Below are 23,171 nucleotides of genomic sequence, written 5' to 3' on the forward strand. Positions count from 1 at the left end.
ACTGAGGTCCCTGTCTGGTGGAAGCAGTGACTCTCAGTGCCAGTCCTGAGATAGCCTTTCCTGTGCCCAGTGCTGCACTTGGTCTCTGGGAGCAGGAGCACAAAGGAATGGCTGTGCAGTGCCCAGGCCCATGATCATAGCACACTGAACAATTGAGTCACTTGCATGGCAGAGACAGTGACAAGGTTAAAAATCCCACTCTGCTCTTCATTTGTTCTTGAGGCAGTTGGCATGGAAGCAGTACTACCTAGGGAAAGCAAAAGGGGCTTCCTAGTTCTCATCCTTTACCTCCAGCCCAGCCTGTGGTAGGATTCATGCTTTGGGTGTCTGTGTTTCTGCACTGGAGCCTTCCCAGCCACGCTGTGTGTCTGAGCAGCCAGGCTGGCTGTGCCTAGGAAGACCTTTGCCTCTCCAGTGAGGTGGCTCACTGAAATCAAGTTCTGTTTGCTTCCCAGTCTCTCTTATTTTGTGACAGGGTTGATGTGGGCCGTGAAAACGGTGAAGTGATGGATCCCCTGGGGCTCCGATTTCTCACCTGGCTGCCAGATGGCAGCTTCCTGGTGGTTGGTCAAGGTCATCATGCTGCTCAGTCTGTCCTTCACCATCTGACTGCAGTGCCTCACATGGCTGGAGCTGAGGAACCGTGCCTGAAGTTACGGTACTAGAGATCTGTCAGCTGTAGCTGAAGTCTGAAAACACCTCTGGACAGCCTCTTATTAGGCTGCAGCCTGGAGGCTGTGCGTTGGGGAATTTGGCTCCCTTCCTGCAGGAGAACCAAACAGCTCATTAAGCTACCTACTGGTCAGCACTTGGGTGTAGTCCTAATGTCTACACCCAGCCTAGCAGCAGTGTGCATGCTAACCTGCATGTGTCAGTACAGGATAGCTTTGTTCCCTTGAATTCCAGGCCCTCAGGGCAGGAGGATGGGACATGACACTGAATTCCCCCATTCTACCCTTTGCCCACCATTATCAAGTCCAGAAGGGGACTAGTAGCCCTTGTAACTGCTTTTCTCCTCCTCCTCACCTGCTGGTTTTATGGGACCAGTTGAATTAAAACCAGATCACAAAAAAAAAGCCACTTGGGGTACAGAAATAGGCTCCACAGAGATCTGGAGAGTTGCTTTCTGCAGCACTCACACAGCAAGGACAGGCTGATTTACATATGAACTGTAAAACAGAACAAAAGAAGCGTGGATTTCGGAATGCTGCAGGCATGCAGACAGTATCCAGCACAGTTAGGCAAATGCCTGTTGGCTGGAGTTGCTGGTGCTCTGTGGTGCCCATGTCAGCTGGCATAGGTGTGAAAAGACTGCAGAAGATCCTTACTTAACAAAGTATCTGTCCATGCTGGAAATATGCATCTTTCCATCTGGCCACAAGAAAGGTGGGATATAGGTTTTAAGTGTATCTCTTGTAACTGATATTCTGTATTTTCCTTTGTCTTGCTTCAGATTGTCTACGCCTGTAGATGGAGAAGTGATCAGCCTGTACTGCAGCCCAGTGACCAAAACCGTAGCTCTGCAGCTGGCTGATAGACAGATCCTAAAATACCTGTGGGGTAAGCCGGGCCCTGTTAAGGTACCTGGTCTTAGTTGTAGTTATTACAGATTTCTTAAAAGGTTTAGTGAAATGATTTGACTTTCAGGGACTTGAGTGACTCTTGCTGGGTAGTTGGTGCTGCCTTTCATGCTCCCTCTGCTCCCAGAAATGGGGTGAAATGAGTGATTTGTGTGAGAAAGCAATTAACATTGTTAACTTTTTTAATGTATGTATGTATTTATATATGTATTTATGTATGTGTGTATGTGTTTATATATGTGTATTTACACACACACATTATATATATGCACACACACAAAGTTCAGTGCTGACTGGCTGCCACATCCTTGGTACTTCTCTCTCATTCCATGGTGGAATAAAGGTGCTACTGAACACCAGAAGTTAATGCCTTCTTGTATCCTGAGCCTGGACTTCTGTCTCGGCATTCCTCCCCTCTGTCAGATAGTGTAGCTTATTCCCAGCTCTGATTTTCTTGTGCCACATGGTTTTAATGTCTGAATTTTTGGTTGGCTGGAAAACAATTCAATCTTCTTTTCTTCTCAGAGGCTTCTACTCCAGTCCTTCAGCCCTGGCGGACGAGCAGTGGCTCTGCTGTTCAGTTCCCCTACCCTTGTGTGCAGACTTCTATCACGAGGATCAGCAGTGAAGTAAGTGAGACTGTGAGCAGATTAAATTCCCGGCTCAGTTGTTCTCTGTGTCAAAAGTGCACCATGATCCTCTGCACAGGGTCCAATGATACTTCTTTGTGGCGTTTCTCATAAGGCCCTGTGCAGACCTGAGAGCATATCTTTCCTTGCCTTCCAAAGCATTTCTGATGGATTGCAGTTAACACCCAATCACCTCAATCTATGACTATAATGAATAATGTCATTGAAGAGCAAGAAATTTCATGTTGAAAATTTCCAGCAGTCGCTGCCATGCTCTGTTTGAAAGGAGTATTTTGCTCCGTTTTATATGAACTTAACCTATTAGCAAATATGGCTGCACTGAGTTACTCAGATCTCCTACTGCTGGTGTTTCCTATTGGTGATGGTTTCTTGATGGCTTCAACAGCTTTAAGAGTGAATGGCTGTTTTGCTGATAGTTTCAGGGTTTCTTTTGTTCAGCGTGCATCCCAGTGAATGCTGTATGAAGCTGCTTTGCTATACTCTGCTGCATTTCCTCTGGTATTTTGCACCAAAGTATGCTGCTGAATAGAAAAACCCTAAATTTCTGGTGTGGTTTCTGCTTCTGTTTTATGACTGTGCAGTTGCACGGTAGGCGAATTTTCAGCCAACACTTCTTAAAGATGTTTAAGTGTGAGCCCTACTGGAATAGAGGTTGCATGAATTCCTGTGCAGCTTCTCTAAGTACTTCACATGAGGTACTTGTTGCTGCAATTGTAAGGCACTTCAATCTAGTGCTTGTCAGTGTTGTAAGATACTGGAGGTTGTGATGGTGATAGCTCATAGTTGTCATTCTTTTTATTACAGGAGGTGATCCTGGGCCTCACAGATCGATGCCGTTTTTTTGTTAATGATGTTGAGGTACCAAAGTTTTTGTCCCTTGTTGCATCCCCTTTTCTTCTGCCAAAGGCAGCTTTCCTCTTCTGGTCTATACAATGATAAACTTCATTTTTCTACAGGTTGCTTCCAACATCACCTCATTCGCAACATACAATGAGTTTTTGTTGGTGACAACCAGCTCTCACACCTGTCAGTGCTTCTGCTTAAAGAACTTATCAGTGAAAGGTAAATGTCAGCACTGTTTGCCTGCTGCTGGTAGCTCATGGCCATTGTCTAGGAAGACAAGATGTCACCATTTTTCACATCCAAACCTGCTGTATTTGGGTCCCTCAAAGGAACTGCTTAAGAGACAAGTGTAAGAGAGCTGCTTTCAGAAATCTATCAGAGAGCAAGAAATGCAGGGAACTGACTTTATATATCACACACTTCTCACAAGGAGCAGTATTTGTCCTGTAATTGTTGTCCCTTCACTGTTTTCAAAAGCTTAGACCTGAATTCACTCCCTCCCCTCCATGTCCAAAAAAAATAACTGTCTGTGTGCTATTTGTGGGGTTGTGGTAGAGAAGGGATTACTGTAGAAAGAGTTTCTGGTGGTATCTGGCTATGAGAAGTATGATGACCTTGGTAAAGGCAGGATGACAACTTAATAGTGCTTTACACCTTTCTGTGCTTTTCTCCTCTGCTCTGTTGAGCTTTGTGATCCTCTTGTATAGAGGACACAACTCTGCTTTGTGTACAGGTACAGCAGGGATTGGCACTGAGAGGTTCTCATCCTGTCAGGAATTGTTGGAGATCACTGGTGTGTTATTGACTCAGTTGGTCCATTACAAACTCGTAGAGCTACCCAGCAGGGCCTTACTGGGGCACTGTGCTGCAGCGTGCCATGTGTGCTGATAAATATGTTTTCTTAGCCCTTCAGGCTGGCCTGAGCAGTGCTGCTGCACCCAACAGTGAGACCCTGCGCAAGGTGGAGCGAGGGTCACGCATCGTCACCGTTGTTCCCCAGGACACAAAGGTTGTGCTGCAGGTCAGTGCTCTGCCCATGTCTGCTGAGCTCTGCTGTCAGGGTGTGTAGGGGGCCATCTCGGTGGGCAGCACCTGGCCATCATGCAAACAGCCCTGTAGTGCTGCAGCACAGGCAGCTGGGTGTGAACAGAACTGGGAAGGACGATTCAAATTCCTAATGGCTAAGGTACTGTAGTGCTGCATATTGTGGCTTCTCACCATGAATCTCAGACTCACTTCCTAGGACTTGCTAGCAGCCCTCCATTAGCCTTGGCACTAAGTTTGTCTGAAGTGCTGAGCTCACTCTTCAGAACCAGCAGAGATTTACAGAATAGAGAAAGATGTCATTTGAGAGGCACCACTGGAAGTGTGGAACCCAACATCCTCCCTGGAGCAGGGCTAACCTGAATAACCTGATCAGATTGCTCTGAGTCTAGGACTCTGAGGTGAGTCTAGCCTCCTGAGGAAAGAATGTTTCTGAACTGAGAAGAATTCTCAGATATTTTTCCACAGTCACTGAAATCGCATGTCCTTTGAAGTGCACAAACAGGCCCATGCACCTGCAAGTAGCAGACAGGCCTAGAAAACTGACAAGTCCTCACTTTGCCTACAATGTAGGCAGAATAACTACAAATAAGTAATTGTGTGAATCTTGTGTTATAGATGCCAAGAGGAAATCTGGAGACTGTTCACCACCGAGCTCTGGTTCTTGCCCAGATTCGGAAGTGGCTAGACAGGTAAATGCCACTGGTGTATTAGGGTCTTCTTTCCCCTTGTCTGAGCTGTTGGAGGCTGACTGACCTGGAAAAGAGAGGGAAGCTAAACTCAGGGGAATTGACCTTATTAGAAGGCACGAAACTGTTTCTGGGGCTAGAAGTCCATCTTTCAGCAGTGCCAGGTCCTTCTCATTTCACCACTGAAGTGTTTTATTACATGTGTAGAGATTGTGTGGGTGGGAGAAATCTTCATCTGCTTCATTCTCCAGACTTCTCAATCACTTCATGATGAACCTGGCTGTTTTCCATTTTTTACTTAATTCACTTACATTGAAATTTTCTGAAACAGAAATTGATCCATTAGGTTAAAATGTAGCACTCTCTTTTTATGAGGAGAAAATAATGCAAGTTACATACTGCTTCATCGACCTGGCATGCTAGTGTGTCCCAGTGCAAGGGCTGGCAATGAACAGTGCTGACTTTGCACATTTTTTCAGGAAGGCAATCTACACAGCTTATATAGCATGGGCTGTTCTCTTCCCTCTGGTTTTGCTCTTAGCTATAGTCAGTTGCCTTTATTTGCGGATATTGCATCTTATCCACTATGTAAACTGTCCAACTTGACTCATTCCTCCAGGCTTATGTTCAGGGAAGCTTTTCAGTGTATGAGGAAGCTGCGAATCAACCTTAATCTTCTCTATGACCACAATCCCAAGGCAAGTATGCCCAGTTCTATTGTGGTGTTTGCCATGCTAATCTACCCTGGAATCCATCACCGTTGAACACTGGGTTCAAAAGAGTAGGTGGTGCTTTCAGCAGACATGGCTGCCCTGCACTGCTCTGCACTGCGACATCATCATGCAGGCAGATTAGATTCAGCATTTCCTTCACCCTGTACTTTCAGAGAAAGTCTCTGAATTTGTTCTTGTACTTAATGTGCCAAGAATATTCAGAGTAACAGTGGTAATACTCTTGTTCATTTCAGGTATTTCTGGAAAACACAGAAACCTTTATCAGGCAAATAGATTCTGTGAACTATATCAACTTATTTTTCACAGAACTGAAGTGAGTATAATTCTGCAAATGGAACATGCATGTAGTCAGTGGTGGTACATAATTTTGTCAAAATATTGGCAGGTCTTCAGTGTGGGTGCATGGAGTCAGAAATCTGGCATGTTGAGTCATAAAGGCCCGAGTAAACTCAGTAGTTTCAGAGACAGTGTGTCTTGTTGGGAATTCCAGCTTGCAGGCAGCCATTAAATTTTTGCAGCAAGGAATTAATACGCTTTCCGACTGCTTTGACTTGTCTTCTGGTTTGCTGTCCAGCAGTAAATGAGAACAGAGAAAGTTTTGTTCCCACATAAAGAGGAGCAAGATGGCACTGCTTATCTAGAGCTTGAGGCCAAGATACTTGCTTGGTTTTCCAAATCAGGTCCCCTGACTTCTTTCTTAAAGGTTGAGTGATGACACTCTAAGGCATTGGTAGCTTCAGGACTTCTGAAGCTTGCTGAAGAAAGTAATTGTTTAGGAGCTGGAGCTATCACTTTGCTATTCTATTTTATTTTCAGTTTTGACTGGACCAGAAACAATAGCAAATGTCTTATTTTTCAGAAGTGCTCAGTGGATAAATCCATACTGGATTTAGTAGAAGACAGTTGTATCTTGTAAATCTTGCCTCCTGGTTGGGGTTTTTTTGTGCAACTGAAGTAGTTGTTCTGACCATTTGTTGGGTTTTTTTAATGCCTCTCTTGGCTGACAATCAATTGGGACTGATAAGAGATTTTGGAGAGCTTTCTGGTAGATTGGCAGGCTGTGTGTCAGTACAGCATGACATAGCTATTTTGTTGAGTAGTAATTTTCTACATGCATTTGTGTTTCTTAATGTTATTGTCTCTGTTCTGGGTTGTCTGATGGACACTGCTGTTATTCATGTCATCTGTTTTTATTTAGAGAAGAAGATTTCACAAAGAGCATGTACCCATCTGTGAATGGTAGCAGTAATACCCAACCACACCAGCATTCTGATCAGAAGAAAGTTAACCTCATATGTGATGTGATGAGGGTTGCCATGGAACACATTGACCCTCAAAAGTGAGCAGTTTCTTCTTGTAGGTGAAGGGAACCATTAGGGAGATTTCTAGTAAGTCATTGGCAGAAAGCAAAGCTGTCTTTGACATCAGTTATTTTGCTTCAGGTTCTCTGAGATGATCTTGTGCTCCACAAAACTTAAGTATACCATACCTTCCTTCTGCTGAGGATGCTGTCCTGGAAACCACAATATCTGATAATTCCACAGATAGCAAAACAGCATTTTACTACCGGAATTAAAATAATAGATGCAGGATGCTTATAAGGGTTCAAGAAGTACAGTCTATTTAGGATCAGTGTGGTATGGGGATGGAGAGCCATGAGCAAGATTCCCATATCAGTGGGTTGCTGACTGTTTGAAGCAGCTGGCCTTTTGCAAAGATCTCAGCTGTTTCATTTAAGACTGAATTGTTTTGTAAATCATCAGCTGCATATTTCTGAATTATTAGCTTTTTGGTAGCCATCCTCCTTGGATGAATCAACAGCAGACAAGGATAAAAGGTGGGAAAATGGGATAATAACAATGTTTAGTGAAACGTGTTAAACTATGGGGAGCTTACATGTTAAACAGTGGATAGAGGAGCAACAGGCGGTGAGTTGCTGCTGAGCCCTGAGAATTTAGACACTTTTCAGCAAACTGTTTCAGAAAACAAAGCATCTCCTTAGCTGGAAAGCTGTTTTGAAATAGTAACTTTGAAATGTATTAAAGTAAAAATAACATCCTACAAAGCTTTCATTTTATAAAATAGGCTATTTTCATGCCAAATTTCTTTTTGAAAACTGTGTCCAGCTATCTGAACTTTCAGAGAGACGTGTGTTCTCTTCATTATGCTGGCTGGCATGGTAAGGAAGTTCATTGTACTCAAAACAGACCTCCAGCTTTGTGACATGTTTGAGGAGTCACGCTGAGTAGAAAAACCTTTCTGGTATATTCTGTTCTTTTCCCATGTTTCCTACCTACCTTTAGAAAAGTCTGAGCAGCTTATTTTCTTTTTTTTTTTTTTTTACTAAAACATAAATTAGAACTTGCAAAAACCATGCTAATAAGCAGTGTTTGCCTTCTCACTTTTTCATTCACTACTTCCCTTTTTTTCAGATACTGCCTATCAATACTGACAGCACATGTAAAGAAAAATCCACCAGAACTGGAAATTGCTCTCCAGAAGGTTCATGATCTTCGAGGTTTTGTATCAAGAACTCAAAATTTTCGAAAATGAGTGGTTTGCAGGAGCTTTCTGTTAAGGAAACTTCCCTGTCCAACCATCCAAGAGCCACTCTGTCAGTCACACTCGCACCACCTGAGCTGGGATTGAAGCCCCTTCACAGCTACACACCCCACACTCACACAGTCAGACCAGGTTTCCTTACCAGCTCAACCCCAGATGTCTCACAGGAGAGTCTCAGATGTCCAGATCCTTAAAATAATCTTGGTGCAATAGCTAAATAACAAAATAACAGGTCAAGCCAGTGCCTCTGAGAAGGGACCCTGAACAAAGGACCCCTGGCCTACAAGGGCTTTTATACCCTCACAGTCTCTCCCCACAGAAGTCTGGTGGTCCTCAGCTCCTGCTGTGTCTCCAAGTGTCTGGTCTCGTGGCTGGGCCACAGGTCCCCGGGCCCAAAGGGTTGGCAGTTCACAGCCCCCAGAGCTCAGCCTGCAGCTCCCACTGCAGCTGCACACCGAGCTGCCTGCACTGAATGTATTCCTCAACATTTGTTAGCGTGGCTCACCCAGAAAATTATTTTAAGGTGACCGTTTATGGAGTCAGCCAGAAAACAAATGTGCTTGAAACTTCTATGTGTTTAGGTACAGCAGCATATCAGCTAAGATATACTCCTGTACATGCCCTCAGCTCATCCTTTTATCTAGGTTTGTCAACAGATACTCCAGAGTTGACCTGTTCTTGGTTTCCAGTTGGAACTCTAGTTCTCCACGCATGGGATAGGGAGTTCCTGTTCTGGGTCCTAGTGTCTCAGGCTGGCAAACCTTTATTTTGTGCTGATGCTTCTAACTTGTCACAGTTGCACATTTAAGAATTTACCGTGCTTGGGATGGTTCTTGAAGTTGCCCAGGAAAGGCAAAGTAGCCCCTTCTGCAAGACAGAATAAGCTCTTAGTTTGAGGATCCCTGTCTGATGTCAGGGTTGTGCTTGAGGATGCATCCTTCCTTCACATCAAGGTTCCACTGCTGGTGGTTAACAGATCATATCATAGCTTCTTTATCTTGTTACAGAAAGCATTACTCCAGATATCAAAGCCGTGAGTGCAGAAGAAGCACTGAAGTACCTGCTTTTCCTTGTGGATGTCAACGAATTGTATGAGTATTCCTTGGGGACATATGACTTTGATTTAGTCATCATGGTGGCAGAGAAGTCTCAAAAGGTCTTTGCTTACAGTTCCAGCGAAGGAACTAATTTTTTGCTTTCTCAAAGGTTCTTTGGAGTCTGTAGATGAGAATACATATTCTGTTAGTAATGGCTCTCTATCCAGGCAGGATTCCAGTTGCTCAAAAGTCCTGTGTGTGCTTGGGATGGTGCTCAGAAGGTGTCACATCTCTACATCCCTTAGTACTTCTTGAGCACAGTTTTGGAAACTTGTGCTCAAGGTGAAATGGTGTTCTTCTAGAACAGTGGGGCAAAATACCTCTGGGGAAGGAGGGACTGGTGTCTGAAGTGTTGTGACTGCATGCCTTCCATTCCCAGCTCTGTACTCTTGCCATTCTTGCTTATTTAGTGGTGCTCATGATAGCAGTGTGTATCTTCACACAGGTTTAATGTGAAATCTCTGAGTGGAAATGCCCATCAGAGTTCCCTAATGTTGCAATAAAGGCTGCTGTCCATCAGTTAGAACACCCTATTCATGTTAATGGGTTTTATGACCTTTGCTGTGGGGGACATTGATCAGCTTTATGGCTGCAAATTTATACATGATAATATCTAATAGCAACTAATATTTGATATGACATAACAGCCTTGAAATTTAAATGTCACCAGCCTTCAGATACTGCCAAAGTCTATGTAGGTAATTTAAGTTAATCATTCCTGGCAAGAGTACATATACAGAATTGATCTCTGAAATTACTTACATTTGAAAAGAAAAAAAAAAAAGCCTTTTTTAGGGTATTACATATTTTCAAATATGGGACTCTCTCTTGGTGAGGATGGCAGCAAATAAGGATTTTAGCAGATTAGCTCAACTGCAGTTCTTACTATTCTTTGCAGGACCCAAAAGAATACTTGCCCTTCTTAAATACCCTCCGGAAAATGGAAACCAATTATCAGCGATATACAATAGACAGACACTTGAAGAGATACACAAAAGCTCTTGGGCACCTCAGCAAATGTGGTAGGTGTCCTAAGGAGAATTTCTGCAGTGTAACATTTAAATTTTGGATAGCCTATTGGGTAAAGTAGCTGAAGAAAGAGAAGGATTGCACAAGATCGTCTTCCCTCCTGGTAATGCATGGTGAACTCCTGCTGCATGGTTTTTGAATGGTAGCTTGGTGCAGGGAGTGATCATGAAGCATAAGTTTTGTTTTGTTCCTGCTTAAGTGACTTGTGCCCAGTTGGTATCTCTGGCAAAAGTGGAGCAAACCTCAAGGAAGTGAACGCCCTGATTTTACAGTAGTAGAACAGGTGCTTTTTTGCTCTTGCACCCAAGCACTTCTAGTTGCTTCTTGATGTAATGAACCCAGACTGTCTGGGAAAGCTGTGAGGGCTGTGTGCTTTCTCTTTTATTTTTATGAAAAGTACATTATTTCTGCAGGTCCTGAACACTTCTCTGAATTTCTGAACTTGGTGAAGGATCAGAATCTGTATGGTGAGGCCTTGAAGCTGTACCCCTCTAGCACTCAGGAGTACAAGGTGTGTAAGCACGTGACACTGCAGTGTCCAAGCTTTTCAATCTCTTATTCAGATGTTTGCATGTCCTCAGCACTTTGCATGAGGGCAGGAATGAAACAGCAGCTACTTGTGTGCAGGGTCTGCAGGTCATTGCTGTTCCAGTGTCGTCTGAGACGCTCCTCTGAGATGATAGCTGGAATGACTATTAGGACTAACCCTATGGGGCCTGGTCATTGAAGGACTGGCTGTTATTTCTTTGGTCCCGTGACCCAGAGAGCACGTGGAATTCCTGTTTCTTGTGCTGCACTATCTTGTGGTGTGCCGATGAACTTCCATTACCACAGAAAGACTTCTTCCTGTCTTGACCTCTGTCTGGCTTGCAGATTGTGTGGAGACACTTTGTTATCCTTAAACTGTTCTGAAAAGTGCTATAGAGCTTGGGACGCTTGCCATTGTGCTGTTTCGTACTATGCAGTGTCCCTTGTTGGTTTCAGTATTACTGAAGAACTTCAGCTTGCCCAAGGCTGATATAAAATGTAAATGCATTTAATATAATTTTATTTAGCTATTGTAAATACACAACACTGAAGCCTTTGTAAAAGGAGTAGATTGAGTAAGAGGGGAAATATAGAAACTTGGTCTATTTGCAACACAGTGAAAGCAGAAAGGACTCTTTAGTCATGAGGAAAGTCTGTTCCTGAGTGATTCATTGGGAGTCTTCTATTATTCCTTTTGTATCCTTCAAGTCAAATTCACCTGCTCCTTCCTTATGGAGGTAGTGAGCTTCAAATAGCCTGTGCCTAGAAGTGCAGGGCTTGCTTGTTCCCTTGTGCCAGTACTTGCCTCCTGAAGTAAGTTGGTTCAGAGAGACATTCTAACAAAAACTGCTCATTTGAGTGGGGAAGAAGGGTCTGATTTCCTGCAGTATCTAGTTTACCCAGCCTTTGGTTTGGAGAGTTAGGTACCTCCCTGTGTCTCTTCCTTTGGCCCTGTGAAATGTCTCCATGTGCTGATCATCAGCCTTTGGTTTGATAAAAAGTTTGAAATGGAGTAGAAACATTGTGCCTGGAAACCCCTTGGAGGAGGGGGTAGTAGGCTTTTGTTGATGGGCCCTTAATATTTACTAATGGAGGACTGCTACTGGCTTTACAGCTAACTTTTTATTTTTCTTCTTGCAGGATATCAGTGATGCATATGGGGAGTACTTGATTCAGAAGCAGCTGTATGAACAGGCTGCATTGATATTTGCTCGTGCTGGCATCTTTGCCAAAGCACTTGATGCTTTTCAGAGCAGTGGCAGCTGGCAGCAAGCCCTGTGCATGGCATCACGGCTTGGTTACACACAGGATAAGCTGTGCGGTCTGGCACGGAGCATGGCAGGTAGGCCTCGAGGAGATGGAAGTGTGCAGAGCAGAAGTGGCTGTTGTTATTTATGGTTCATTTTGTTTTTTTTCTAAAACTCAGTGAAACCCTAAGTATTCAGCAGCATTTTTCTTAAATGAGAACAAAGATCCCCTGCTTCCCAAGGGTTTGTGCAATCACCTTTGTTTCTCAAAGGAACCAAAATGTGTTGGAGCTGTGTTGGTAGGCACCCAGGAGTTGCCAAGCTAGCTGTGGCCTTGGCTGCCCCATGCTGACCGCTTCTTGCGTTGTTTCCTTGCAACTGGTTGCTAAACTGCTCTTTCAAATTGCCTCCTTGGTTAGCCTCAGGGAATAGACATACTCTGAAGTGTGTGACATTACTGAGGCCTCTGGACATCATTGATGCAAGTACTGTGCCTAATCACAGATCTTGAAAGCTATTGGATAATTCAGAGCTGCATTTTAATGTTTTCCCCTTAAAGCCTGCTAGCAGCTAGGACCACCTGGTACATGTAAAACTCTGTGCTGTCCTGATGCATGAGAAAAAGGTAGCTGGTCTCAGAATTTGTGCTCAGTAGTGCATCTCAGACTGCATGTGTGAGACGTGTTGTGGACCTGGCATATATTGCAGCAAGAGAAATGGAGCACTGTCCTGACTTCAGCCTTACCCAGAGGTCAAGTTTATGAAGGGCCCACTTAACACAGTGGGAATATGGCTTCTGAGAGTGTAGTTTTCCACAGTTGGATACTGCAGTATTTGCTTTTTTTGAATCCTTCATGTCTTGCCTTTAGTACTTTTTTCTGATGCTCTTCTTAAATTACAGCTGTAATTTAGCAATTGAGTGTGTGTGTGAGCAGATAGGAAGTGCTTCATTGAGTGGGATTTTCCTCTGCTTTGTAGTTTTGTGGCACAAAATCTAGCTGTTTCTGAAAAGCTGAAACTCCACCTTTTCTTGTAGGAAAACTAGTTGAACAGAGAAGGCATGCAGAGGCAGCCATACTCCTGGAACAGTACTCTCAGGTAACCTATCACCCTCGTGTCTGTGCCCCAGTAATACCCTCTGTCAGGTAGATACACCATCTGTGTTTTCTCTGTTCTCCTGCACCATATGTGACTCCATGCATGCTGACAGCAAAACAGTCCGTGCCATGGGCTCCCTTTGGGAGGGCAGAGCAGGTCCAGGTGATGCAGTGAGCAGGGTGGGGATAAACACTGTCCCTGAGTTTTTCCACTCATGAAGCTGCCCGTGCTTTGATAGGGAAACCTTTTGTCTCAGACAGCTGAAGCATGAGGGCTGGAGTAAGGAAGACAGAGTTCTAGAGGGTTTTCCCCTTACTGTGAGAGAAGTAACATAGTTTTGGTGGGTTTGTGGTTTTTGTTTGCTTGTTTGGCTTTTTTATATCAACACTTCAAAGTCCTGGCATAGTAGTGTTTTCCTGTCTTGACTGTGATACTGCTGCACAGAAGTATGCATCTGAATAGCTGCTACCTGAATGTGTATTACTAGCATCAGTAGCAGCCCGTGGTTGCTCTTTCCTTCTAGGACTATGAAGAGGCTGTTCTCCTGCTCTTAGAAGGGGCTCTTTGGGAAGAAGCTTTAAGGCTGGTAAGACATTTCAGAGCACAAGAATTCTTGTGGAAAGGAAGTACTTGTTTAGAGTGCAAGAACAAAAGGATATGATCTGGGTTAGATCCTTAAATAATACATTCTGTCCTTTCCCTAATCCAGATTCACAAGTATGGTAGACTGGATATCTTGGAGACCAACTTGAAACCTGCTATTCTGGAAGGTGAATCTGCAAGAATCTGATCTCTGTACTGTAGAGGCTAAAGAAGGTCTTTACCGGGTCTGGGGGAAGTCACAGCACTCCAGTACTGGAAGCTGTGTGGAAACTTTGCTTCCACCTAACTGATGCATCTGAGTTAGCTGCGTTTGGCTCTACTCAATGCATATCGAAGCCCTGCAGTGTCATGGGCTCTCTTTAACTTAGTCAGGCTCCTTTTAAGCTTTTCCAGACCTCACAGTCACAAACTGAAAAGGTGTCTGTGTGTGCATGTCCATGAACAAGCAGGACAGTCCTGGTTCCAGAGCACATGTGGCAGCAGGGCTACGAACTAGGAAAATGGGTAGCTGTCCTATAAGTTTTGAGTAGTTCTGGGGAAAAAAAATACTTGATAGCTGTATTCTCCCATCCAGGGAGGATGTTTTGTTACCATTATTCATTGTTCTTCTTCTCATGTTATGAACTTTATTAGTTGAATTTTTTTCTTTAGTTTAAACCTAGTTAATGGAAAGAGACTTAGCCACAGAACTTTCTGGTCTTCCTGTATCAGAAACAAGACTCTTCTTCTAGAAAACACTTGTATGGCAGGTTAATTCACTCCACATCCAAGTGTGTCATGTTTGGTACTCCTTTGTGTACCTGACTTCTGAACTTCTTGAAGACTGTGCTTGTGTAAAAAATGCTTTTCTGTTTCTGTTGCACAAATGTTGATGTTCTGATTTTCTCAATGAGCAGCTCAGAAAAGTCAGCTGATCTTCCTAGATTCTCAGAAAACAGCATTTCTTCGCTATAAGAGTCGCCTGCAAGTGGTCCGAGAGCTGAAGGAGAAGGCCTGTGAGAGCCTGCAGGGTTGGTATTGAAGTGCATATGACTTTATCCTGCATAAGTAACTATGATCATCTTTTTCTTTGTGGTTTCCTTTTGCTCCAGTAGAGCTGTGCTCTCCCCCAGCTCCAGTAGCATCTCCAGCAGCAGAACAGCACTCTCCTCACACCCTGCTCATACCGTACTTGGAGTGTGGTTGTTTTGCCTTCCTTATTCTGTATTTTTAGTGCTATCTTGTGTAACAGCTTTCATGGGATCAAAACGCACCTGAAAGCTCTTCAGAATAACACAGCATTGTCTCCACAGTGCCAGCTTGGCTGGGTGAGACAGTGCTCTGCATGTCCTTTGTGCTGAGTACCTGTAGCCATATTCACCTGACAGCTCACGCAGGCTCAGGGGATTTTTCTGAAAGCAGAATGCTTTGTCCTGGTGCAGATCTGCTGCACTGAGATTGCCATCCCTCTCATTTTGCTGTTCAGTATCACTATCCCCACCAGGGAAGAGGAGCAGCGTTGTTCTCACAAATGCTGTTTCTTCTCGTGTGCTGGCTGAGTGGGATTGAGAGCCATAATGCTCCAGAACACCAGCAGGTAGACTGAATCTGCCCAGCAAACTACATTGATCACCCAGAGAGACAGCTTGAAATAACTCTGATCTTTTTCCATACTGTGACAATTGTTACCGTGTTTTGCAGATTATGAAGTGCCAAATTGCCCAGAATTGGAGCTTTTCTCTGAAACCAGCAGTATTGTGACAGCCAGTGACATGAACAGCAGATATTCACACAGCAATTCAAGGATATCAGCGTAAGTATCTGCCTCCAAATTAGGTAGTGACTATTCTGGCATCAGCATTTGGGAGGTCACCTTGCTCATGCTTAGAATGCTCCTCCTTGCAGCTGTGTGTGCCTTGAAGCTGCTTTAATTACAGGCATCTCATAGTTATTTTAACTCCTATTGGAAGAGAAAGAGCAGAAAATGCCAGAAGCTACTAGTGCAACTGAGTGCCCAGCAGAGGAGCTGTGAGCACAGACTCTGGGCAGGATCTGGCTCTGTGGGTGTTGGGCACATTGCCAAAATAGCTGGCTGTAGAAAGCTTGACACAGAATACAGGCAGAGCCTCTCAAACATTAACAGCTTGTGCGCATGACTTGTGTTCTTTGTCCCTGGTTCTGCACTTGGTGTGTGGGGGTTGCTGCTAAATCTCATACCGATGTCTTCCCACAGTGGGCGTCTGCGTTGTATTTGAGTGCTCTTAAGAATATGGGCTGCAGTGTGGGGTGTGGTGTGTTACAGGCTGGTGTAGTCTGTGGGACCACTTCTGAATTCCTAGCTGAAATGTGGAAAAATACAGTTGTGCGAAAATCATGGGCTTTTTAGGGCACTTTTTTTTTTTGTGGACCAGATGTAAAGAAAAAGAGAATGCAGCCTTAGTATTCAGCACACCTGGGTGAGAGTGTGCTGATCACTTGGGAACATTATACAGCTAAGTCTGGCCTATGAATTAAGTTGCTTTCCTGTGATAATGGGTAAGAGGCTCTGGAGACAGCAGAATTTAAAATGTGCACACACAAGCACCAACCCTAGCACCAGTGTTTCAAGTGAAGCTCATCTTTGCCTGATTGTGACTACTGCTTTGTGCTTAGAGTCACGCTTTAACCTTGCTGGAACACAGAGCAGTCTTTTTTGTAGTAGAGAAACATTTTGACTCCTGTCTGGTGTTTCAGACCACAAAGGATATTGGTTGAGTAGCACTGAAAACTTTGTCACAGTGCTGAAGTTTACTCACAGTCCCCTGTCACTGTAGAGAGTAAGGACTTGAATAACAAGTCTCATGCACACTGTTGATGTTCCTTCAGACTTACCCTGTTAACAGCCAGTCCTGTTGTGCATCCCGTAATTCAGTGCACTCCTTTTCAGGCGATCCTCAAAGAATCGGCGCAAGGCAGAGCGTAAGAAATACAGTTTGAAGGAGGGGAGTCCTTTTGAAGATATTGCCCTTCTGGAAGTCCTGGGAGAAAATGTTCGTGCTGTTGAGTCTGTGAAGGGTAGGACACTTGGTGGTCTTAATCCACTCTGCTTGTGAGGACAGCTGAGGCAGTGTGCCCCCTCTTGTTCTTATTGTGTGTGTTGGAAGGAAAAGTTGCCTGGTCCATACAACTATCTGTGTTGAACTTTGGTTTAATTCCTCTGGCTCTGTGGTTGGAAGAACATATGATAGTGTGAGCTCCCTGCATTTGAAATTTGGGAGCAGAGAAGCGAGGCCTGCTTGTTTCGCTACAGGTTTGTCTTACTTTTGTACTCTGGCACTTTGGGGGGCTGGATAGGGACAGAACAAGCTCTGAGTTGCCACTCTCCTTCCTATGCACTGATAGCAAAGAAATGCAGCTGTTTATTTAGCATACCTGTGTTAATTGCTATTGCTTGTGTTTCTCTTCCCTCCTGCAGGAGATATACACATCCTTCTGAAGCAGCTTGTGCTCTTTGGTTATGATGAACAAGCTGGGGCACTGCAGCAAGTCCTGGAAGAGGTTCTGCAGTTGATGGAGACCTCACTCCCAGAAATCTGGACTCCAGACCTGCAACAGAGCTCTGTCAACCTGGTCTGTGCTCATCCACAATACCTATCACACCTGCTATACAATACCAAGTGTTTACCAGTATTTTGTATTACTCAGCAAGAGCCCAGAATTGTTCCCTGACTTTCAAAATCTGGTTTGCTTTTTTTTTCTGTAGAGGTTCAGTAGACATTCTGTGCAGTACCTGCCAAGTCAGTACACTCTAGATGTGTACAACAGGTATAGCCTACTGTGTCCTTGCACTGAATGCCACTTTGGACATCCTGAGGCTTGTGTTACCTTGTCCTAGTGGTGACTTCTTTTTGTAAACTTTATTTTAAGCCATTTGTAGAACATGGGAACACTGTTTTCTCTTTTAGGCCTAGTGGTAAAAGTGTTAGTGTAGCTTTTATGTACTAGAGTAGTGGTTGTTCATCCTGGTGTTGTGAAGTGAAAAGCTACCAGACCAGTCAGTTTAGTCTGAACCAGTATATCATAAGGAGTATATTGCAAAAAGGTGGTTTATGTCAGGTTTCTAAGCTTCAGCTTAATGCAGAATATAGAAATCACTAGGACTGTAGTTAGTTGCCTTCCAGAGTAAAAGTCTTTATTTCTAATAAGTGGTTTCTGAGCATTCATGGTGAATACAAGATGTTCCCCAACATCTTCTCCCTAAATGCTGATCAGCAGGACTCGTAAAGACAGATTAACACTCTTCTATGTGACAGGGAACTGAGACTCCCAAAAGAACTTGAAATATTGATGGTGCTGTAATGAAATTAGTACTGCCAAGTCATGACATTTACAGGGCTGTGAAGCAGTCGGTGCTGGGATAAGGGTTCTGTGTCCTTCAGAGCTGTGTGAAAGCAGTTTTCTTTCTGCCTCTGTGTTAACTTTTCTGAGATATTAGTGGACTTGATCACACATTCCTGGTTACATTGTACCCTGAGGTCTCCTGCAGGCAGGTGCTTCTGCTTTTGGACACCAACAGCAGAATTTCCTTTGAAGGTATCCCTGCTCTTAGCCTTGCTTTGTTCAGGTTGGAACATGGCTATTGCTTCTTATTACAGGTCTTGGGACCCAATTCAACTGCAAACAGCATTATGGCTGCCTACCAGCAGAAGAGGATGATGCCTCCTGTTGTACAAGGTTAGTTGAGGCTCTGAGTTAGGTGTAGATGTGAAATGTAAGTGAGGTTAGTGGGCTTTGAGGCTCTCCAACCATTGCTACCTGCCAACAGTTGTACAAGTTATTCAGCTGTAGGCCTTTCTTACTTTTCTTTATGGTGTACTGTCCTGCCTCATGGCAAGTGAGCAGCCATCTTAACAAGGTTTATTGGGAATTCCTGTGCTAAAACTGTCTCAGTTGTGCTTCTGGCTTCCTGTGTGTGTAATGTCAGTCTGTTGCAAGGGAATTGAAAATCTGATTTCTTAAGCAATGTGTTAAATAATTCTTCTTGTAACTTACCTGCTGAATTTTCTATCTGGCTTTGGCAGTCAGGCCAGGCTACAGGCTGTCATGTCACTTTGCTGTCTTGAAGTTCTTGCAGTTAATGCAAAATTAGGGCTGAGAGACCTAGTAAGGGCTTGTCCCAACTACCCTGTCTTCCCTCTACCCCACTAGTCCTACAGTCTCTTCCCCTGCTAGTCCTGGAATTGCCTGGGGAAATCCTCTAATGAACCTCTAGATGTGACTTGCCTGTTGCCACTTGCCAGGGCTGGCTCCAGAAAAAGCCTTGTGGCTCTTATTCACGCCAAACAGAGCGAGCTGGCTGTTGTGCGTGATTGCCCAGTGACAGGTGAATGAATGGAGTTCTGCTTTGTGACACTGCTCGTTGCCTCCTCTTTCTGAACAGTAACAATAACTGAGAGGGGACTGATGTGCCCCAGAGATTTTCTTGTATAAGCAGCTCTGCTGGTGGCACTCCTCTGTGCAGGCTGGTGATCAGTCACTAAAGGGAAATGATAGATGTTGAGAGATTTCTCGGCGTCCTTTAATGTAAAGAAAAGTGAACTAAGTAGTTGACAGCTCTTGAAGAACCTGTATTGCTGTTACCCCCTGTTCTGACACTTGTTCCATTTGCCTTTCAGATCCAGACATACTTACTCCACCAAAATTCAGTAAAAATCTACAGTGGAAACTGGATCTTCTGCAGTAACTAAAAGCCAAGGAATCCCTGTGAACTCTGAACTGTAACTTTTCGTATAAGTTCATTATATCTTTACAGAAACTGTTGTTGTCCTGGCTTGTTGTTGTCCTGTCCTGTTCTTAGGGCTGTGCAAGTGAAGGGTCCCTCCACCTGATGCAGCTGTGACTGTGACCTCTATGGTGTCACACTCATGGGGACAGCCACTCACATCTCACTGCAGAGGTGGTTTGTGCAGCTGGGGAGCAAAAGGGTGTGCAGCTCTGAGTGCTGCTGGCTGAATCCAACATCTCTCACCACTGTTCCCTCCCTTCTGGATGAAGCAATCCCACCAGAATGGGCTGTTTTCTCTGCCATCACTCCCTCCCATGGATGGGAGTACATGCCGTGATGACAGGCCACATTTTAAGCACTTCAGCCTGCTGTAGATCTCACCAGTAAGTCTGTACCAATAGCAAACTGTTGTAGTTGCTACACAAATTAACTGTGTTTTCTCTGCTGAAACTGCATGTTGCTAATACCAGTTTTTTATCAATATTGCTTTGTTACATCAGAGTGAACCCTGCAGTGCTAACAGCCATTGCTGTCCTGAAACTGTGCTCGTTGGCACCAGGGAGATCTTAGGCAGAGGAAAACATGAATAAAAGCAGGGCAAGAGGTGTCAGTGTCATGCTCTGATGGGTAATACTACCTCACAATTACCTAACTAATTATCTGAATTATAAAGAAGATGGACTAATGCTGCTGTATGGCACTGACAGACCAGCAGCTGTACCCTGATAATGCTGTGCACCACTGCAGAACTGTGTCATCTGGGAACTGGTCTCGTACCTGAGAGTTAGGTTTCACCCAAGAATACTTCTGTAATCTGATGCAAGCAGTAACAGCAGCAATTCTGGGAGCAGAGGAAGAGGGCAAGGCTGGAAAACCTTTCAGTGGTAGCAGCCCCCTCTGAGTTAATTTTGGCCCAGTAGCTGCTGTGTTCAATGCAGGCCGTTTCAGGTGCTGTGGAAAAATGCCGGCAAAACCAAGGCACTTCCTTATCTGTTGGAGGTATTTAATGACAAAGTAGTGACCTGTGTTCTTACTGCACGGCATTAGCACATCCAGTGCTGCAGGTCAGTGGGTTTGTGCCGTTTCAGGATGGCCATTTGGTCTTGTGCCCTGTGTGTTGTGCTGGCTTGGGCTTATTCAAGTGGAGTAGTAAACACTCCTTTGTCAGGGTGAAAAATTGGAGTGCCTCTTGTTTCCAGCTGTTCTGAGTTATGTGGCCTGTCTGGGTGGTGTGGGGATGACTTCAGGCTGTTGTCACGTACTGTGACTACACATTTAGTAACTTTACGAGATAATGTGTGACGTCTAAGCTAGCATCATCTCAGTGATGCTACATGTAACATAACCTTCATGGATGGGGAGACACATGCAAAGTGCCATGGCCCCTTTCCACCACAAGAGCTGAGGTTTTTCCGTAAGAGTACATGGATAAATGGGACTGGTGGGCAACAAGGACAACAGAAATTCTTCAGACTTCATCTCATCATCTCTCTCCTTGTCAGTGATTGGACACTGACACCAGAACAGCATGGCATAGTCCTCCATCTGAATCTTCACCTGCAAAATACACTCCAAAGTATCTTGGGCGCAGTCTCAATCCACCACTGCTGTGTCTTACTGGCTGATGAGTGTTAAGGTTATGTTGCTATTCTGAAGTTCTCTTTCCAACAAAGATGTCTTTTTGGTTGCTCTCAGTCTCCTGTATGGGCTTACCAGCTGTGCATGAGAAAATGTGGGAAGGCCATATATTCCCTGCAAAGCCACATGAAGTAACCTGTGCCAATGTCTACAAATGCTGCTTTTGTTTCCCTCATGGCCCTGAGGCTGCCCTGAGTCACAGACATGGGCTGACCCTTGTGGCTCCAGCTGCATTTAACTGTGAATCTTGTGGCTTTCCCTTCTGGCCTGTGTCTGCCATGAGGAGGATCATGGTTCTCGAGCATTTGCAACTGGTCTTGGTCCAAAACAGTTCCCACTGCAAAGCATCAGCACTACTTCATCTCTGGGGCCATTTGAAGCCCTGGTTTGTACAAAGAGTGAATCCACAGACTGGCAGTGCATTTGTTATTGTTTTTTACTCTCTTTAAGTTTTGCTTTCTAAATTAAGGCATATTATTAATAATGGCAACAAAAGCTTGTGTGACTGGTGTTTGAAATTAGGCCAGAGCCAACCCCTCACACTTACTGTACCCCATTCTGGTGAAAGATGAATGGTTTAAGAAGAGATCTTGCAGAGTGATTAATAAGAGAATAACAAATATTTTAAAGACCCAGAAAAGTGGGAAACAGCAAGGTGTTGCAGAATAGTTTTGAAACAAGTAAAGAGATATCACAGAGATCTTGAATTAGATACTGGACACTGCACTTGGCAGTCTTACTGAAGTTGGCTAAATTGGCTAAAAATGTGTCCTTTAGATGAACTTAGCTCATTATAATGTGAAAGCCACGCCTCTAAAGCTTAGGTTACCCACCTCCAAGTGAAAACCGCTACCTACTGAACATGCACAATAAATTTGAAATGCTTTGTGCCTTTAAATTGAAGCAGGCAAAAGATTGTCCAATAGCTATTGAGTAGGCACGCATTTAGAAATTGGGTAACTCCAGACTTTGGTATTTTGAAAATATAAACACACTGCTTGGCTGTAACAGGGTGTGCTGGCTCTGTGGATTCACCACCCAGCACCCATCTCTGTGCTGGCATGAAATAAACTCGGTTCCTTGCACACCAGGTGAAAGAACCCATTTTTGGGGACAGTTCCATGACAGGAATGTCTTTGTTCTTTTCCAGCAGCAAGAAGTTTACTATTTTCCCATTGGAGTGTGTATAGCAACATGCAGCTGCATGGGGGGACGGAAGAAGAGGACACCCTCTTCCCACAAAATGCATTATCAAGAGTTAGAAGCAGCATTTTCCTTGTGTAGCAAAAGCTCTGCATGCTCTTTTACTGAAAGCCATTTCACCCAGAAGGCATCTTACTTAACAAGTCAGAGCTAGGCTTAGGATTAAATTGAACTGTACACACCAGTTCTGGACCCAGAAACAGATTTTTATTAGTACTGCTCTGCTGCCTCTGCAAATTCACATCTTGAAAATAATCAAATGATTAGAGGCTCACCAAAATCCCAATATGGAGAAATAGGGCAGGATTAAACCACACAATTTCTGTACCAAATTCAAAGTATGCAGACAAGCAACTGGAAACCTTGATAGTTTATTACTCTGGGGAGCAGTAAAGCTGATCGTTGCCTATTATGCATGTATTTTTATATAAAAATGCTTAAATACATCTTTGTACATGAAAGACATTGTCTGCCCCACTTAAAGCCTGAGCAGTGGCTATCCTGCACCCTGGTGAGGGGCAAGGCCCACTCCATAGCTATGGGGAAGTTCAGCAGCACTGAAATGTCAAGCCAGTCAGTGACACAGCAAAGTGTGGATGCTGCAGCTGATGCTCCTTCCCCTACACTGACAGCACATTCTGTCAGCCACACCAGCATCTGCCACATTATCGCTTAGGAGAAACTTCAGTGATAGGCAGCAGACATGAGTAGAAAGACCTCTAAATCCTTGCCTCTCTGCATTCTCAGTAGAAACCTAGATCTGAGCTCAGTTCAGCTTCTGAATTAAAATAAATCCTTTTATCCAAACAAAACACTTCTTCCGGACTTTTTGGCTCACATACAGATTAGTGTGGCTGTACCACAGCAAAGCTGCAAACACACC

General features: G+C 44.2%; 1 protein-coding gene across 1 annotated transcript in view; it reads left to right on the top strand.

Annotated features, from left to right (window-relative positions):
* The window catches only part of ELP1 (elongator complex protein 1), a 31,218-nt gene extending 11,739 nt beyond the window's left edge, over nt 1-19,479 (top strand). Inside the window, exons 13-36 of the mRNA XM_027709297.1 lie at nt 476-658; nt 1,454-1,560; nt 2,106-2,209; nt 3,035-3,088; nt 3,187-3,292; nt 3,979-4,094; nt 4,736-4,809; nt 5,426-5,504; nt 5,774-5,853; nt 6,739-6,879; nt 7,973-8,058; nt 9,110-9,258; nt 10,098-10,221; nt 10,642-10,739; nt 11,897-12,098; nt 13,040-13,101; nt 13,625-13,687; nt 13,811-13,871; nt 14,601-14,714; nt 15,385-15,496; nt 16,610-16,737; nt 17,138-17,292; nt 18,318-18,396; nt 19,338-19,479. Of these exons, the coding sequence (XP_027565098.1) occupies nt 476-658; nt 1,454-1,560; nt 2,106-2,209; nt 3,035-3,088; nt 3,187-3,292; nt 3,979-4,094; nt 4,736-4,809; nt 5,426-5,504; nt 5,774-5,853; nt 6,739-6,879; nt 7,973-8,058; nt 9,110-9,258; nt 10,098-10,221; nt 10,642-10,739; nt 11,897-12,098; nt 13,040-13,101; nt 13,625-13,687; nt 13,811-13,871; nt 14,601-14,714; nt 15,385-15,496; nt 16,610-16,737; nt 17,138-17,292; nt 18,318-18,396; nt 19,338-19,405 (2,545 nt within the window). The 3' untranslated portion in view covers nt 19,406-19,479. The remainder of the gene's footprint in view (nt 1-475; nt 659-1,453; nt 1,561-2,105; nt 2,210-3,034; nt 3,089-3,186; nt 3,293-3,978; nt 4,095-4,735; nt 4,810-5,425; nt 5,505-5,773; nt 5,854-6,738; nt 6,880-7,972; nt 8,059-9,109; nt 9,259-10,097; nt 10,222-10,641; nt 10,740-11,896; nt 12,099-13,039; nt 13,102-13,624; nt 13,688-13,810; nt 13,872-14,600; nt 14,715-15,384; nt 15,497-16,609; nt 16,738-17,137; nt 17,293-18,317; nt 18,397-19,337) is intronic.
* Nucleotides 19,480-23,171: the final 3,692 nt, after the last annotated feature.

The sequence above is a fragment of the Neopelma chrysocephalum genome, unplaced genomic scaffold (genome assembly GCF_003984885.1).
Source record: "Neopelma chrysocephalum unplaced genomic scaffold, ASM398488v2 Primary Assembly neopelma1_96737, whole genome shotgun sequence".
Classification (NCBI taxonomy): domain Eukaryota; kingdom Metazoa; phylum Chordata; class Aves; order Passeriformes; family Pipridae; genus Neopelma; species Neopelma chrysocephalum.